The sequence below is a fragment of the Xiphophorus maculatus genome, chromosome 3 (genome assembly GCF_002775205.1).
Source record: "Xiphophorus maculatus strain JP 163 A chromosome 3, X_maculatus-5.0-male, whole genome shotgun sequence".
Classification (NCBI taxonomy): domain Eukaryota; kingdom Metazoa; phylum Chordata; class Actinopteri; order Cyprinodontiformes; family Poeciliidae; genus Xiphophorus; species Xiphophorus maculatus.
In genome coordinates, this window is record NC_036445.1 from 22,191,117 (window position 1) to 22,208,076 (window position 16,960).

Consider the following 16,960-nt stretch of genomic DNA (forward strand, 5'->3'; position numbering starts at 1 on the left):
TCATTGTTAGAATTTGTACATTATTATCAAACAGGTTGTGTTAAATGCACACTGCACAACAAATCGAAGACTGGCAATACTAAACAGGGGTCAGTGGTGCTGTAGTGACTGGTGGTTGATTGTGGTTTAAGTTGGAACTCTTAAATAAAATTCTGCTCAAGGCCCCGTGCAATCTTCTACCGTATGATTGTTTATTGTGCATTTTCAACTAAGGCAACTCGGATAAAGAAAAAAATAAAATGTCATTAAAAAATGTGAGAGCAGAGTTTTAATGCGGAGCACACACGTTTTTAAATTATATATATAAAAACACTTATCCACTACCTGGGTGTTATTACAATGTGGCTATTAGGGCATAGCGGCTTATGAAGAGCCTCCTGTAGATTAACATGATAAAATTATCTGATAAGAAACCCTCGGGGATTTTATTTCTTTTCCCTTTTTTTCTGATTTCCTTTTTTAAAAAAAAAAAAAAAAACAAGAGGAGGAGAGGATTCAATAATCGTTGAAACGGCGTGCACGGGAGCACGAGTACGCGCACGCTGGAAGCAGAGAGCGGGGATGCAGACGGTGAGGGTCCATCTGTCCCAAGGCGCTCTACGCGATGTGGATGGATTTGATTTTTATTCTTCTTTTTAACAGTATTTTTTTTCTTTCTATTTTTTCGGACTGAGTGGAAATTAGACAAAGTTTCTGAACAGTTTCTTTCTTTCTGGCTCGACAGTTGAGAGCTGGGTTTGAATAAAAGTTGGAAACTTAACAAGTATTGGGTATGGACTCGTGTCAATATTTACAAAACCCTATTTATTAATTTTATATAAAATGATTTGCGTTCACACATTTGTATTATTATTATTAACAATCATATTAGTGGTATTATTGTGATCATCTATTTCTCTTTTTTTTCATCATTTCTGTTCAATTTCCGTTTAGAGATAATTCTAGTCTCCTAACTTCCTTCCACCACAGCCGTCATATTCAGCCCCCCCTCCGCCGCCCCTCCCGCACATATTTCCAGCGGGTTATCACTATACTGCCATTCCTCCCCTTCCTTTCTTGATGTGCTACCCAGATTACCATCAGTGCCCCTCAGATATTTTTTAACAGATCTTCGGCGCTCGGCAATATCCACTTGGAGCCATCTGGTGCTGATCAGAATCTGACTGACTTCTCGGGCTTCAGTCGTTAAAGGCATTAAATCTAGATGTACAGAACAGCGCCTTTGACTCGGAAGGTGGGTGATAGGAGAATCGAATCATATATATATATATATATATATATATATATATATATATATATATATATATATATATATATATATATATATATATATATATATATATATATATATATATAAACAGTTATAACAGTGTGAACACTCTTCCCACCCCCGTGCATGTGTGCGCCACACGGCTCTGGTTGTGAAAGGAGAGGACGGCAAAGGTTTCCGTTTATAAGAGGTGGAAATTGGATAAGCAGTTCAAAAAGAGGTGACCAAAGCTGAAGATCGGATTTTTTTTTTTCAGCTAAGAGTAATTTATTTATTTATTTTTGTAAAACAAGTAATAGGGGGGAAAAAAGTTACAAGTATGGCAAGCTGTTGTAAATACATCATCTTTGTGCCTGATTTTAAATTAAATCAGACACAAACAATGTTATTGTGCGCACTAGAAGCCTCGCAAAAGATGATGAAGAAGAAAAAAAACAGAAGGGGAAATCATTCCATCGCTGTTTGCCTTGTCTCTGGCTTGTCCACATTCCTTTTCACACAAAGCTGGAAAACGTGAAGTGGCTCTGTTGTTACAAAGGACAACAACAATCTGGTCTGAGTCCACACATAGGGAAGGAGAGAGAGAGAGAGAAAGTTCAGTGGGGGTGGAGGAGGGTGCAGAGGATTTGGCTGATTAAAGCTTTATGAGTAAATCAAAGGACAAAACAGTAGTCAATAAAAGCATTTATAATTAATTGAGAAATTATGCATGGTTGTTTCTGGTTTGGGTTATTTGTCAAAACTTTACATTTTTGCTCATTTGTTTGCTTATTTTTATGAATTTTGAATTCAGCATTTGGGGGAAAACTCGCAACAAGCGCAAAAGAATGAAATGGAAAAAATTGGGACGACTTTAAAGCCCAAAGTTTTTTTTGTCTGTTTTTGTTCTGTTTTTTTTTTGGGGGGGGAGGAAATTTGTCAGAAGAATTACATAAAAGCATAGTGAGTCTGCATTACCGAGCACTAATTCCTCTGTGGAGCAGCTTTCCCCTCTTTAATTACAATTTAAATCTATTCAAAGTAAGTTCCTTCTTCTGACGGGTTTACTTCCCCCTGTGTCGGACAGCTGTAAAATCGTGTAGACAGGTTGTCATACAACAATCAAAGCCTTCGGTGAATGGACTCTAATGCTTGAACATTTAACATACAATAAGTCCAAACACGAAGAGAGAGTGTGTGTGAGAGAGAGACACACACAGACTGAGCGCGAGAGAGAAAGAGAGAGAGAGGGAGCGAGAGAGAGAGAAAGAGGGAGGCCCCAGCCAATGTGCTCCACTCTATATTCACATTATCCACATTGCTCCAAACGAGGAGGAGCTTGCGGGCTCAAGTAGGGGATGCCAATCAAAGCATCAACTTCAAATTGTATCTGAGAGATCAGCCTGGAAGACCTCAGGGCCAGGCGCGTCAGTCGGAGCACAATTGTTGATCAGATCACATCCAGCGGACTCTGCAGCGAGAGAGAGGGGGAAAAAAAGAAAAAAAAGAAAGCGAGGAAGCAGAGATTTAAGAGTGGTTTGCTCTGACTACTCACCTCTGCGTGTTTGTAGTAGTCGAGTTTTTGGCTTAAAACACTTTACATTTTACTTCTACTGGCTCTTTGGTTTTTGGTGGTGTCTCCCTCCATCTTTGTACACTTTGTTGCGCACAGATTTTTTTTTTCCGGGGGGGGGGGTTGTTTTTTTTTTTTTACTTTTTTTTTTTTTTTACTTTTTGTTTTGGTCGGGGGAGCTGTGCGACAAAAAAAATATATATATATATACATCTGGCGGTTGGAGATGTCTTTCCCGCAGTTAGGCTACCCGCAGTATCTAAGTGCCTCCCAGGCTGTATACGGGAGCGAGAGACCGGGAGTGCTTACGCCTTCATCCCGAGGAGGGACCACGGAAATCGGTGGAAGTCCGTCCGCCACGGCGGCGGCCGTCACGTCGGTGCTGGGCATGTATGCAAACCCGTACGCACACAACTACAGCGCGTTTTTACCTTACACCAGCGCGGATTTGGCTCTCTTCTCGCAAATGGTAAGAATCAATTGTTTGCTTTCGCATCGTGCGCAAATGTTTCCAAATTCAAGCAAAATGATGCCATCTGTACCATCACTACTTGTATTTTTAGAAGCTTATTTTGTTACGCTGCAAAGGATATTGAAAAATATAAAACAGTGCGGAAATATAATCAGGGTGCAATCTATGTAAAAAGAAGCAAGTGAATGGAACTATGAAAGTGGGAGGGGGGGGGGGAATCCAGATAACATTTTGGGTGTATCTTTAAAAAAAAAGTTTGACAAAGTTTCTAACTCTTCTGTTTTGGTCAGATGACTCTTGACCAAAGTTAGAAATGTGTGTTCCGAAATTCAAAATCTGGAAGAATGAATATGCTAAATGTTTTCTTTCCCCCCAGTGATCCCAGAATTCCACTTATATTTTAACTTCTTTCAGAACTGTCAGTTTGTTACGTCTCATGAGGCAGCAAGCGATAATAGGTCATTTGCAGAGTGTTAATGTGCTGGTTAATGAATGCATTATAGGCCCAAACGCACAGAGCGCTCCAGCTAAAGGAATCGCCACGGGCCAAAAAGTACAATGAAAACAATTGCATGAATTCATTGAAGTTTCAGAAAAATAAAAAACAAAACCTCACACCAGGTAAATTAGGACTTTCAAACGTCTAACCATGACACGATGAGAAAACCTAACTCAGAACTTCAAACTTCTTTCGTCTTAAGAAAGAGGTCTTGTGCACTCTTGCATGAAAGCTGTCAACTATCTTGGTAAACTTTTTTTTTTCCTTGGAAACATCTGATACCCTATCTTGGAAGATGCATGAAAGACATTTTTAGTAAAAGAAAAAGTCTTTGAAAGACCAGTTGTGCAGACGCGAGGCCTGTAGCATGTGGCAGGCTGCAAGTTGAGAAGGTTATTTGTGGAAAGCTCTGCGTCAGGTGCAATTGGAACTCTTTGATTTTTTTTTGTTGTTTTTTTCCACAGAGGCCATTTTCATTCGAATATATGCTTGAGGGGGAGGGGTTAATCGAATCTAAATGCGCTCTAAAGTTATCCAAAATGATAGAGAAGCCGGCAATTAATCCCTGATTTTTATTCTCTTTTTTTCCCCTCTCTTTTTAAGGGGTCTCAGTATGAGCTCAAGGACAGCCCTGGCGTTCACCCCGCTACTTTCGCGGCCCACACGTCTCCAGCCTTTTACCCATACGGCCAGTTCCAGTATGGCGACCCGGCGAGGCCCAAGAACGCCACCAGGGAGAGTACCAGCACTCTGAAAGCTTGGCTCAATGAGCACAGGAAGAACCCGTACCCAACGAAAGGCGAGAAGATCATGCTGGCCATCATCACCAAGATGACACTGACGCAGGTCTCCACCTGGTTCGCCAATGCCAGGAGGAGACTCAAGAAGGAGAACAAGGTGACCTGGGGGAACAGGAGCAAGGAGGACGGCGAAGACGGAAACTTGTTCGGCAGTGGAGACGAGGCAGAGAAGAACGAAGACGAGGAGGAGATCGATTTGGAGAGCATAGATATAGACAAAATCGACGAGAACGACGGGGATCAGAGCAATGAGGACGATGACGATAAGTCCACGGAGGGAGGCAGGGAGCACAGGGGCAGCCTGGGCGCGCCCGGAGACTTGGACAGCTTGGAGAAAAGACGGGCCTTCGCCCTACAGGCCCACGAGGCCTTTGAGAAATCCAAGAGCGTGATGTCGGTTCACGCAGGGGGCAAGGAGAACTCAGACGGCAACAACAACACTACGCGAGTTCTGTCCCCTGACAGACCTGGGAGTTTTCCCCTTCCCTCTAACAATAAACCCAAAATCTGGTCTCTGGCGGAGACCGCTACCAGCCCCGACAGCTCGTCTCAGAAACCTTCCTCCCCTTGTGCGCCAGGGGCCAACAGTAATCATCCATCAGCGCCCCACCAGATTCAAACCCACCCGGCCTTCCTCCCCAGTCATGGACTGTACACTTGCCAGATTGGAAAGTTCCACAATTGGACCAACGGGGCCTTCCTGGGCCAGAACTCCCTGCTGAATGTTAGATCTTTCCTGGGAGTAAACCAGCACCACCACCACCACCACAGCAGCCATCCTCTCTCGGCCCAGCAACAGCAGCCGACATCGGTGGTGGTGTCGCCGGTTGCAGCTTCAGCAGCGCTCAGCAATGACAGCAAGGCCCCAGCAGACACCCCCAGTCCCAAACACATAGGTAGGACTGCAGAGTACTAAGCATTAAGAGTTCAGAGTTAAGCATGTTTACTCGCGTCTTTATCTTAATGCACGCAGCTGTTTATTTTTATTTTTTCCAAGAGGCCCACGATTGTAATATCAAAGCTCTGCGCAAGCTTTGATGCAAACATCAGTTTTTCATAGACACACTTATTTTACTCAAGCCGTTCCTTAAGTGAATAAAGATAAACTCTAAACTGTTGAAGAAAAAAAATGAACAAAAGTCTACAATTTATTTTAACGACCTGTATTTTTTATTTATTTTTTTTACCCCTGTAGAGCACGAAAGATCCGATTCACCTCCAACACAGACCCTCAAGTCGTCATTCCGTCCTATTCAAGACAGGTGAGACAACTTTGCTTCTTTGTTGTCGCTATGAGTATTTCATATTCAACTTCCAAATTATAAAATTATTGGAATCAGCAAGTAAGTGGCATTGCTCTAGAGGAGAGTATTGCATTAGATGTTGACAGCACTTATTGTAAAAAAAAAAAAAGAAGAAAAAAGCATTTAAATATGAAACAAATTAGAATAATTCATTAAACGTACAAGTGATATATGACGTATTAAAGGGTTTATATTAGAAAATGTGTCCAATATGTGCTTTAAATGAGTTTTTACTTCCCTCCCTCCCTTTATTTATTTTTTCTTAATTACTGTTTTTTTCTCTCCCTTCAAAGTAAGGTGATAACAGCGAGAGAAAGCACAGATAAAATAAAAAAAGCAGTTTGCTTTAAGGGTGACAGGGGTCTTGACTTTCATCCCACACCCCCTTTAATTCCTCCCCTCTGGGGAGAGTGTGGCTACTTATCAAGCCACCGAGTAAAACGGGCTCTGTCTGGGCTGTGTGCTTTCCCTAAAGACCCCTGGGAGGCCCCGAGCCCAGGGGAGGAAAATAAAAAAAAAAAAAAGTAGTTTACCACTGTTTCAAGTTTTCACAGTGCAATGAATTGGAAATAATTATATTTTAAAAAATGTACTTTATTTCTCCAAATTATATATTAAAACGTAGGTTTTAGTTTGTTTTTAATAATTGTTTTTCGTAGAAAAAAAACAAAAGAAGAAAAAAAAAACAGCGAGGAATTAGAATATGCAGGCTGGATCCCTGTTCCCTAATCAAAACCTTTCAGGCAGACACTTGAGACGCATATTGAAACCCGCTGTCCAAACACGGCGGGGGTATTTATCTGCCTCTCTGTATTATTCTTTATCCAGATCCTCTCTGCCTTCCAGCGCCAGGAGTCCCCAAGACGCCACGCAACGGGTCCTCACTGCTCTCTCGTCGGCTTGATCAAGACATTTGATTTTGCTTTCCCGTGCTTGGGAAAAAAAAAGAATGAAAAAAAAAAAAACATGGAAAAGAGACTTGAAGCTCAGCAAAAGGACAACAAGAAATAATAATAATAATAAAAAAAACAATGCAGTTTAGCATTTGAGTCGGTACAGAACAAATGGCGTAATTTGGTAATATCCTGTGGATGGATGGATTACTTCCTCTATTGTTGTGTAGCCTATACTCGCGCCTATAATGTTACTCTCTTCCACTTTACCCAGACCTGCTGGGACATTTTGGTAGGCTTTTTACTTCATTATTATTATTATTATTATTATTATTATTATTATTATTATTATTATTATTATTATTATTATTATTATTATTATTATTATTATTATTATTATATTATTATAATTATTTGTCTCTCTCCTGTGTTTTTGGTGTCTTTTGTTTAATGTAAATACCAAGTGATTCAAATTTGTAAATAGGAAACATTGAAGGAATTTGTGCAGATCGTATATTTTGCTTAATAAACTAATTGAAATTTTAGAGAAAATCCAAGATTTTTTATCTTACTTTTTCATTATTATAATTATTATTATTATTATTATCATTATTATTATTATATATATTTTTTATAGTAGAAGTAAAAAAAAAATAACCCGCGTATTTAAAACAAAACAAACAAAAAAAAATCTAAAACAGGGTGTGAACGAAAAACAACAAAACAAAAACATGGCATTGGCAGACCGCAGGCAACCAGGCTTAATTTTATTCAAGTTTGGAAGGAAAGCAGCGTGGATGCATTGAGGTGCTAATAAGTGTCCAGATGGTTGCTGGTGACAGAAAATGGACAGGAGCAGCTGGGAACGTCATTAAGTAATAATATGGGAACGCCCAGTCCAAACAAAATCAAATGGTTAAAATCTAATCTGTCAGAGGGAGAAGTCGATTCGAAGATAAATTATTAATATTTTCTCTTTTTCGGGGGGAGACACGGAGGGAGGGAGGAGGAGACGGCTGACATATAGTAGGGGCCTTGCTGTTTTGTGGGCCCCTGTCTGTTCCGAGGCTGATAATAATCATTAGCTTATAAAAGCAGGGGTTTTTTTCCCCCTTCTGTGTGGAACTAAAAGCACATATTGATTTGGCGCAGATGAAAGCGCAATGGTTGGCTCTAATTGGAAAATGCGTCCAGCGGGGCCATTTCTTTTCGTTTGTTCGCGAAACAATCCGTTCTAGTTTTATTTGCGCGCGTTAAAAATAAAATTATAATTCAAAAATTAAACCAGTAGTTTTAGTTTTTTACTTATATATTATATTCAGACCGTCTTAAACGTGATTGCATTTTCTTCAATTGCTCTGAGAACTAACATACACCGCTAATTTAAAAAAAATAATAATAATTTTACCTGCAATACTATTAATTAAATAAATCTGAACAGTTTTGCAAATAATAAGCTGTGAAGTCGTTTGTTCCAGGGAATTTATGTGTGGAGGAGTCTGAACCTGTAGAGCTCATGCGGATCCGGTTTGCTATATCACAGCGACCTCTATAGGCGAGCGATGGGCAGATCGGAACTGAAGTCGGATTCAACCTTAAAGTACACATTTAAAGAATTAAACAAAATGCACACAAACATTAGTCTCACATGAGACAGAGTTACACATAAATTATGTACCAAATAGAGTAAGCATGTGTAGTTAAATCATAACACTGGTTTCGTCACACAAAAAGAAGAAGAAGAAGAAGAAAAAAAAAAGATGGTTATTTTCTCTTGAGGGCAATGAATCATTTAAAGTTTATTACATGGAATGTTGTTAGAATATACTCTCTGTATTTACTCAAATGAAGTTATGGCAGCAATTTGCATTAATTAAAGTGATTTTTAAAAAATATATTTGGTAAATGTTTATCAGAGTGCGTCAGAGTGACAGAGAAAGACGTTCGTGTGCATAAATCTGTCACTTAAATGACCGCTCTTAGCAGCGGAGGCCCACGATGAAACATTAACAAAAGGTCATTAAACGTGTTTGTTCAGCACGGCCTGCTGCAGCACAACTATAGTCACAACTTCACAACCGATATTATTGTGCCATTCTGGCTTTACTTCCTTTAGTGCTTGCAAATGATTGTACCGTGATAATTTGTTCCCCCTCCAGCCTTCAAATCAACGTGTCAAAATTTAAAAAATGGCCAGCAAACATTAATGTAAAAGCATGTAAATTTCATCCTACAAAACGGCGAAAGCAGGTGTATGATATTCCCCGGCCCCGACCCCCACCCGCTCATTCACACATGACACTCCCCACCCCCCCACCCCACACAACTCACTGCTTGGCTTTTGAGGGGGTCGAGGGGGTTGGAGGGTGGCTAAAATTAAATAACCTCTCCGTGTCCCATTTATTCCTTTTGTACCGAAACAGCGTGAGGTTGGGGGGCAAAGGCGGTAGCTGCAGGCCATCATATTGTGTTTCCGTAATAAAAACAAAATTATTCATTTAGTAAGTGGATATACCGCGGATTGTCTAATGGCTAATGAGCGCAGTTGAGTCTGATAATTAGGCTGTCACTTCCAGCCATTTCTATCCCCGGATGCTCTGGGCCTCGACGCAGGGTGGGGGAGTGTTATGAAAATAAGTGGGGAGTGGGGGGGTAAGAAGTGCAAATGAATTCATTAAAAGTAAATATATAGATGAAGAATGGAGATAATCGGGATTACACATAGACACAACAGAGTCTGATGTTGAAACGACCCACTTCTGAAGCAGCTGCTACTGTTGCCGTGAAAATAAAATCCTCCTATTTTTTCTTTTTTTAGATCTAATATCTTCACTCAGAGATGCTTTTATCTGTGTTTGTCTTTAATAAGGCCATTAAAATATCAACGATATAATGACAAAATGTCTAAGAAGAATAAAAAAAAATTAAATTAAACTTAATTCATAAAATTGCATGAGAAAAACAATTTTCAAAAGTGGTAATGTTAGATATATCATAAAATTAAATAAATTCAAGCTAAAAATAGATACATTGAATAGGGACGGGTGAAACTCATATTGTTTATCTTAAATGGAATTTTTGTAACAAACAATATGATTGATATTATTTAACTGCTAAACGTATTTCTACACAACTGGCTTCAAAATATCAACAAATGCTTAATTGAAAAGCTTAGTTAGAAGCTAAACAAAAGTTTAAAAGCACAATTGGGTTACTAAAAAATGACTAATATGATGAAGTAGCCGGGTAAGCTTGATTTTTAGATATTTGTTTTTTAGTGTGTTGTGTTTTATAGCAAAAAGCACAGCAAATCTATTGTTACATCAATAAAAACCACCAAATATGATGATGGATTTTTAGTTCCATATCGCCCACTGCTAGCTTGATGTTTGAACCAAACCCACTCAGGCGACATGCAAATGTAAACTAGAGCAAAAACAATAAGTTGTTGACCCTAAAACAATTTAGCATTCTGTCACCCCCTTTGCTCCCTATAATGCTGCACTCTTTTGTCGGCAGACAACAACAATCTCCCCCTTTGCAACTGAGACATGTCATGCTGGGGCAATCCATTCAGTTTAGGAATGAACTGTGCATTGTGGCACTTTGTGTGTGTGCATGTGTAACAGGAAGAGTATTTGAGAGGCGAGGGGGTGAGGTGACCATGTGGGGAGGAAAGTTTATCACTGTCTTGTCTTTTCTGGTAGAGGCTGGCCATTCTTCCAACAGACTGAACCCCTTAGTTGTCCAAATACATGAGTGTCTTTGCCTTTTATTCACCCTCTTATTCAAGTGTTTCGTGTTTCCCTTCAACATCTCTGCTGTCCTTTCACAGAGATGCCCACCCATACCCATTCCCCTATAATCCATTTATCTAGCTTCCCAAGCGAAGCACTGGTCAAGCAATGACACAATAGCCATCTAGGGGGGACCAAATCCCCCCCTGACACCAACCCAATGTTTAAGATTGGAGTGAAACACACAACAACAAGCATCGGCAACTCAGTGGAGTACAGCAGAGACGACAACAGGAGCCACCTTCAAACCATGCCACACCATGTTTAGCTGACTAGTTGTGTCCTGTTCCTTGTTTCAGTCGCACAATGGGCAGTGAAAGGGACAGATGCCTTGGTCATGGGCCTTTCATTGCCGGAGCAGTAGGCTGCTTTAACACGGGGTTCTTGCCACAGGAAGAGGGTGCAAGATTTGGTTGGGAAATTGAGGGCGAAGGGAGGGAGGCTGCTCTCCAACACAAATAGCAACATGAAACTGGTAGTTGCCTGACGACTGCCTGGCTGGCTGACTGACACATTGCGGGTTGAGCAACTACTCACAACAACTCAACAACCCATGCAGACCCCTGCTGACGCAAAGAAAAACTTGGACGGGCTTCTAGACATACGAGAAGTAAACATGGACTTTTGCTCATGTTTGCCTGGTTCTCTTTCATTTGGCCATTCAAAGAGACATTCTTGCATTTTGATCGGGCAAGAAAGAGAGGAAGCAATAACAAAGCAAAAATCTGCCTTGTAAAGTTTTTCTGTTTCTCTCCGACTCTGAGTGAGGAACACAGAAAAAAAAAAAAATCTCTTTTCACGCCTCTGCAAGGAGGACAATATGCTTATTTGGATGGAACTCAAAGCCCCCCATGCCAAATAGTCAGGCACTAATTAGGCTGGCCTAATCTAGGAATTTTATCCTCAAATCTGATATATCTTGGATGAAATGTTCTATTTTAGGAGACCTCAGTTGAACATCGAGGTTCATTATTATCTTCTTGTTTGCTACATGTTTGTTGATCAAAGTTATTTCCATGTCTGTTGTTGCTTAAAGTGTATTGACAGAGTCCAATATACACACAGAAGTTCTCTAGCTGTACTTCTGTTCCATTAATGATTCCATAAACCAATTAAAGTTGGTCTGTCTTGACTCTCCTGAAGCACTTGTACATTGCTGCTCTACCACAACAGCACTATATTTAGGGAAGAATGCTGTACGATCTCTCCCTCCCTCTTTAACACACCCACACTCTCTCTCTGTATCTCAAAACACACAGACGCCCGAGAACGCGTGCGCGAATTCCTCGTTCAAGCTGCTGGAGGATCAGAAATATTTTGCCTTAATTATCCTTCAGTATGGATCATGTTCTTCAGGAGGGACTAGTAATGATGGGGTTATTTATAGTCATTCATTCTCACTCTGTAATTATACACTCTTCAAAATTGGGGTTTTCTTACATTTGGCGTGTGCTCGAAAACGTAAATTAAACAGACAGCACTGTTGTTAAAATCCCTTTGAAGTAAATCCCCTCTCCAAACACAATTTGATGGAAAAGTTTTATTCTCGGCAACACTGTGTGTCTTCGTTAGCACAGAGTTTGCTTTCCCTGCTGAAGTTGAACAGTGTTCCCTCAGGATCAGTTTGGTAGGAAATGGTGATGCAGCACCAACTTACGCTAAATGAACCATGTGACTTTTTTAAAACTACACTTTAAACAAAAGTATCCTTTGTATCTTCTTTTTTGTATTAAAAAGTTTGATCATCATGACATTACAGTGCATTTAGAGTGGCTTTCAAAAGTTATTTTCCAAACTGAACTTTTTCAGTTTGTTACAATGATATTGTCCTAAGTTGGACTAAAGTCAGAAGTAAATGAGCAACTTTTTCTAAATTAAAATCCAAAAAGTTGGAGAACATTTCTGTTCAGCCCTGTTTATTCTAATACTACTAAATAACATCCATTGCAACAAATTGCCCTCAGAAATCTCAACAAATAGAGTCCAGTCTTGTATATTGAAACCTCAGTATAAATGTTGGCGTTTTGCGCAGCCCTTTGAGGTTTAATGCAGCAGCATCATGAAGAGCAAGGAAGGCACCAGACAGGTCAGGGATAAAGTTGTGGAAACGTTTAAAGCAGGGCTAAGTTGGAATCAATATCTGAAGCTTTAAAACATCACACAGAGGACTGTTGAGTCCACCATTCAATAATAGAAAGAGTATGGCACAACTGCAAGGCGATCAAGACATGGCTGACCTCCTAAAATGACAGAGGTCATTTTAGGAGGTCAGCCATCCTAACAAGAGCATCCAAGGTTACTGTGCCTCGAAAAGGTTTTCCACCCCATGATATATTTTATTGAGATTTTATGTGATATAAAAACTCAAGTTAGTGCAAGTAGAACAGGAAAGGAACGGACACATTGCTTCCAAACGTTTTAACAAAATCTGAAAAGTGGGGTATACATTTTAGTCAATTCCTTCCCTTGCTTCTATACCTTTAAGCGTAGATCTCTAGCAGTGTGGTAGATCAATAGAGCAAAGTGTTTTGCTCATTCTCTTTAAAATTCAGGATCTGATTGGATTCAGACCTGTATTAGACTTAATTCTGGAATTTGGACCAATGTAACCTATGAATATAATCTTATCCAAACTATGCCATTGTATCTCTCTATATTTTGAACCAATTTCATACTGGAAGATGAGCCTCCTTTCCAGTTGCAAGCCTTTTGTAACATCCAAGAGTTTTTTTTATTTTTTTTTTACCTCTACAGAAAATTTCTGTTTACTCTATACTAAATAGTTGACTTTTAAAGATGGCTTCTTGCACTTTTTAAAAGTTCTGTAAATGCCCTAAAAATCCAAGCCTCAAAACAGGTGTAATGGTTTTCAACTTCTTAGTGCCAGTCTTGTATTTTGTTTTCTATTTCCAATGGTACAATTGATTCAGATATAACAAAAAAGCTACAGGCCTTGTGCACACTTCTTTTTCTCTCTGCACAAATATTTCCTCAGCTACATCTAATAAAGTCTGATTTCCCCGTTTTCTTTTCTGATGTGATGCCATTGTGTCTTGGGCTAATTCCAGGGGGCTGTACAAAGGGAAGCACAGCCATCTGAAGTGTCATGCTGCAGCTGTGGCTGGAGCATAGGAATTTCCCTTTAGTATAGGATGCTTGTTTCGCTCCCTCTCTCGTGCTCTCGGAACACTCCCAACACATGTGCGACACAGAGTGCAATATCAAATGCAACACAGGATTTTCCTTTCATTTTAAAAGGGAAATCTTCACTTTTATTGTCTTGCAGCCATTGTCTTCTCCTGACCTCCTTTGTTTGATTCTCCGTGCCGTTGCAAAAGTATTTTTAGGGCTTTAACATTATGTATGATTTTGACTTGTCTATAAAATAGTTCATAAAAATGAACAATATTTCAATTCCATTTGCAAATGCAGAAGAAGCTCTGCCCAGATTAGTCGCACCATCAGCACGTCTCACCAGTTATCAATAATTTCTACCGTAAAGGAAACATAAGATGTAGTACATCCTCCATCCCCTTGGTGAAGGCAGACAATTACAATGTCAAAGGCTGTCACCTGGAATACAGTGGCCAGTGCATTCAATGTCAGCTCAGCTGCCAAAGCTGAAACAGAAGAAGAGCCGAACAAGAACACAATGTGTTGGAACTATCACTTCACATCCATGCAAAGCTGCACTAAACAGCCAGACTACCTTGCAGTGATACATTTCCCCTCTGCTTGAACTGAAGGCTGTTTTTTAACACCTAGAGTTCTTCACTGTGGTGTATCGTGTTGTAAAACCAGAGGAGAGTTAGGAGAGTTTCACTGTAACTCAGCTCTGTGAAATATTAACATGAAAGATATTCACCAAAACAGCATATTAAACTCTTGTTTGTGTTCCTGATTAATCTCCATTGAGTTGTTTTGTTTCTTTTTTTTAATTTGAGGGCTGACTGAATAATACACCAAAACTTCCAAGAGTATAAATAATTTCCTAACTTGATGAAGAAAAAAGTTATCATCCCAACCCTTTGATATTACCGTTGTTGTGTAGCTTAATTTTATAATTTCTTATTCTATCCTGTAGAATAAAGAAGTGTGATCAGGTTGGGACTCTGATAAAAAAAAACTAATGATCTCTAATCTAGTATCTTTCCAAACACACTAAACTGAGTCAATTTACAACCCAAACTTCAGTTAAAACTTGGTTAAAACAATTCAACTCTTATCCCACCAGCCAGCACCCATCATTTAAGTTAAACAATTATTCCAGCTGCTTTGTGCATATATGTGTGTGCATGGCAGCCTTTAGACCTGAAAATTGTATTCATACCTTAACATAGGTCTCTTTAGCTGTTTAATTAATATACTCAATGCATCTAAGATTTGCACCCAAACACATTATGCATTGCTTCTATGTTGCTGATAAACACCGGCAACAACCAACTACGAGGACTTTTTCTCTTTCCCAGAAAGCTCATTCCACATGCTAGAAAATGTCCTAAAATCAACCTATACTGAGACAAAAAAAAAAAAACTAAAACAGAAAGGGAAAAAGTTCTGGATAGGCATACAATATGCATGAGTCTTATTATTGAGACCATGTGAAGCACACGAACAAAGCTTTTTTTTTTTTTTTTGGGAGGATTTGGGGGTGGGTGGAGGTTCATTCTTTTTTTTTCATGGTAAATCATGTTCACATCAAAGTTTAAAAATACACATGCACATCTTGAGGAAATGCCATCACATTTTCCCTGTGATCTGTCTGGGCACATCTGTGGCAAATACAGTTCAGCATTTGGTCAGCCCACTTTTAACTGCTTTATCTTTGCTCCGGTCTGTGAGAGCAATGGTAGTGGCCTCTAGGCTACGAACAAGGTACAAACACAGAATACATATACAGAGATGGGCATTAATGCATTCTACTGTGAACGTAAAATTGGACTGTCTAATGAACAGCATTTCTAATTATTTCCATCCAATTGAAAAAAAAAGAAAGGATGTTTTACAGAGGATTTAGTTTTGTCAAATATGCATTTGAAGTCAAGATATCAATTAGAGTATTGTTTGTCTGCCTGCATTTCACATTCAATTCACTTAAAACACAGCTTGTTGGTCCTTCAGTTCAAGCAAATTGCATTTTGAGCCACTGGGCTTCTTTGCAGGAGAAAAAAAAATAGTTGGCCTATATGTTCCCTTGCCTTTTAACTAAGATTAGTGCAGTTCTGATGCAGTGCAGCCTTTTAAAATATGTATCAAAGCTGTTCAAATGCCAGCAGTGGGTATGTGGCAGGCAGGCAGGGGTGGCAGTAGCTTGGACGATTGGAGTTCTTCCAACTCGCAAGTCCTCAGCAAGCCACCCCCTGCTTGTTGTTGGCTTGCCCAGCCTTGCAATCAGTAGTTCTGCACATGGAATAAAAAGAGAAAGAGGAGGTGGGGGATGCAGCTAGGAACAGAAAGATAGATGGATAGATAGGGGAAGATAGAAGGATGAAGGCAGGAAGTGTTGTGTTTCTTTCTCTCCAAGTAAGGTCTGTCCTTTGATTACCCTGCTGCCCTGGTCACCTTTGCAGCCTTCTTTCTCCTTTCCCTGATCTTCCCCTCTCTGTCCATGGGGCTGTGCTTGCTGAGAAAGTCTTCATGAACTGATGGGCCTGATGCAGTAGAGGGGACTGCTCCAAAAGTCATTCCACTTTAACGGTTGTGTGTACAGGCTCTCTATGGGATAAAGCCCTGGGAAGAGGCAGGACTTTACACCATAGGGTAGGTCTTTATGAAGGGCCCTCCTGTGTGGCGGCCGCCGCTGAGGCTGTTAATTGGCAGCCTCTGAAGTGCCGTATATGTGCCCTTCTTAATCCTGGCCCAAGCAGACGCAGCAGGGAAAAGCAAACGTTTATCCAGCACTCAGACCCCTATCTCACTCTCTGGTCCTTCTACTTTGACTATTACGAGTACAGTACATAGGCACATGACTGTGCACACTTTTATTGAAAGCAAACCAAATTCATTTTATTTCTAAGAATGTATCTATTCACATATTCACATATGTGTTAGCATATTTTTGACTTCAAATAGTTACACAGACACATGAGACAATGTACAACAACCCACCTCTGCCTCCTGTTCATCTGTTCCCAACTGATGCACTACAGGAGAGAGAGAGGGGGGAAAAAAGCACATAAGCTTAGCTAAATACCCCAGTACGCCATTTCCTCCTCAGCTGTGTTTTCTCTTGTGCGTAAGTGCGAGGTAGCATTGTAGGATTAGCTGGTGTGGGTCTTAGTGATGTTTAGCAACTCCTAGAGTGAGCTGCTAAACATCAAGTGGTGGTCAAACACTGCTTTTGTCCCTGTGATTAACTTTTCAGATTTAACAA

General features: G+C 40.0%; 1 protein-coding gene across 1 annotated transcript; it reads left to right on the forward strand.

Moving 5' to 3' along the window:
- Positions 1-2,595: 2,595 nt before the first annotated feature.
- On the forward strand, positions 2,596-7,342 carry LOC102231627 (iroquois-class homeodomain protein irx-1-like). The gene is made up of 4 exons (XM_005811519.3): positions 2,596-3,291; positions 4,397-5,489; positions 5,789-5,855; positions 6,726-7,342. Exons 1-4 carry the CDS (start codon positions 3,049-3,051, stop codon positions 6,799-6,801), a joined length of 1,479 nt encoding a protein of 492 aa, XP_005811576.1. The 5' UTR covers positions 2,596-3,048; the 3' UTR covers positions 6,802-7,342.
- Positions 7,343-16,960: the final 9,618 nt, after the last annotated feature.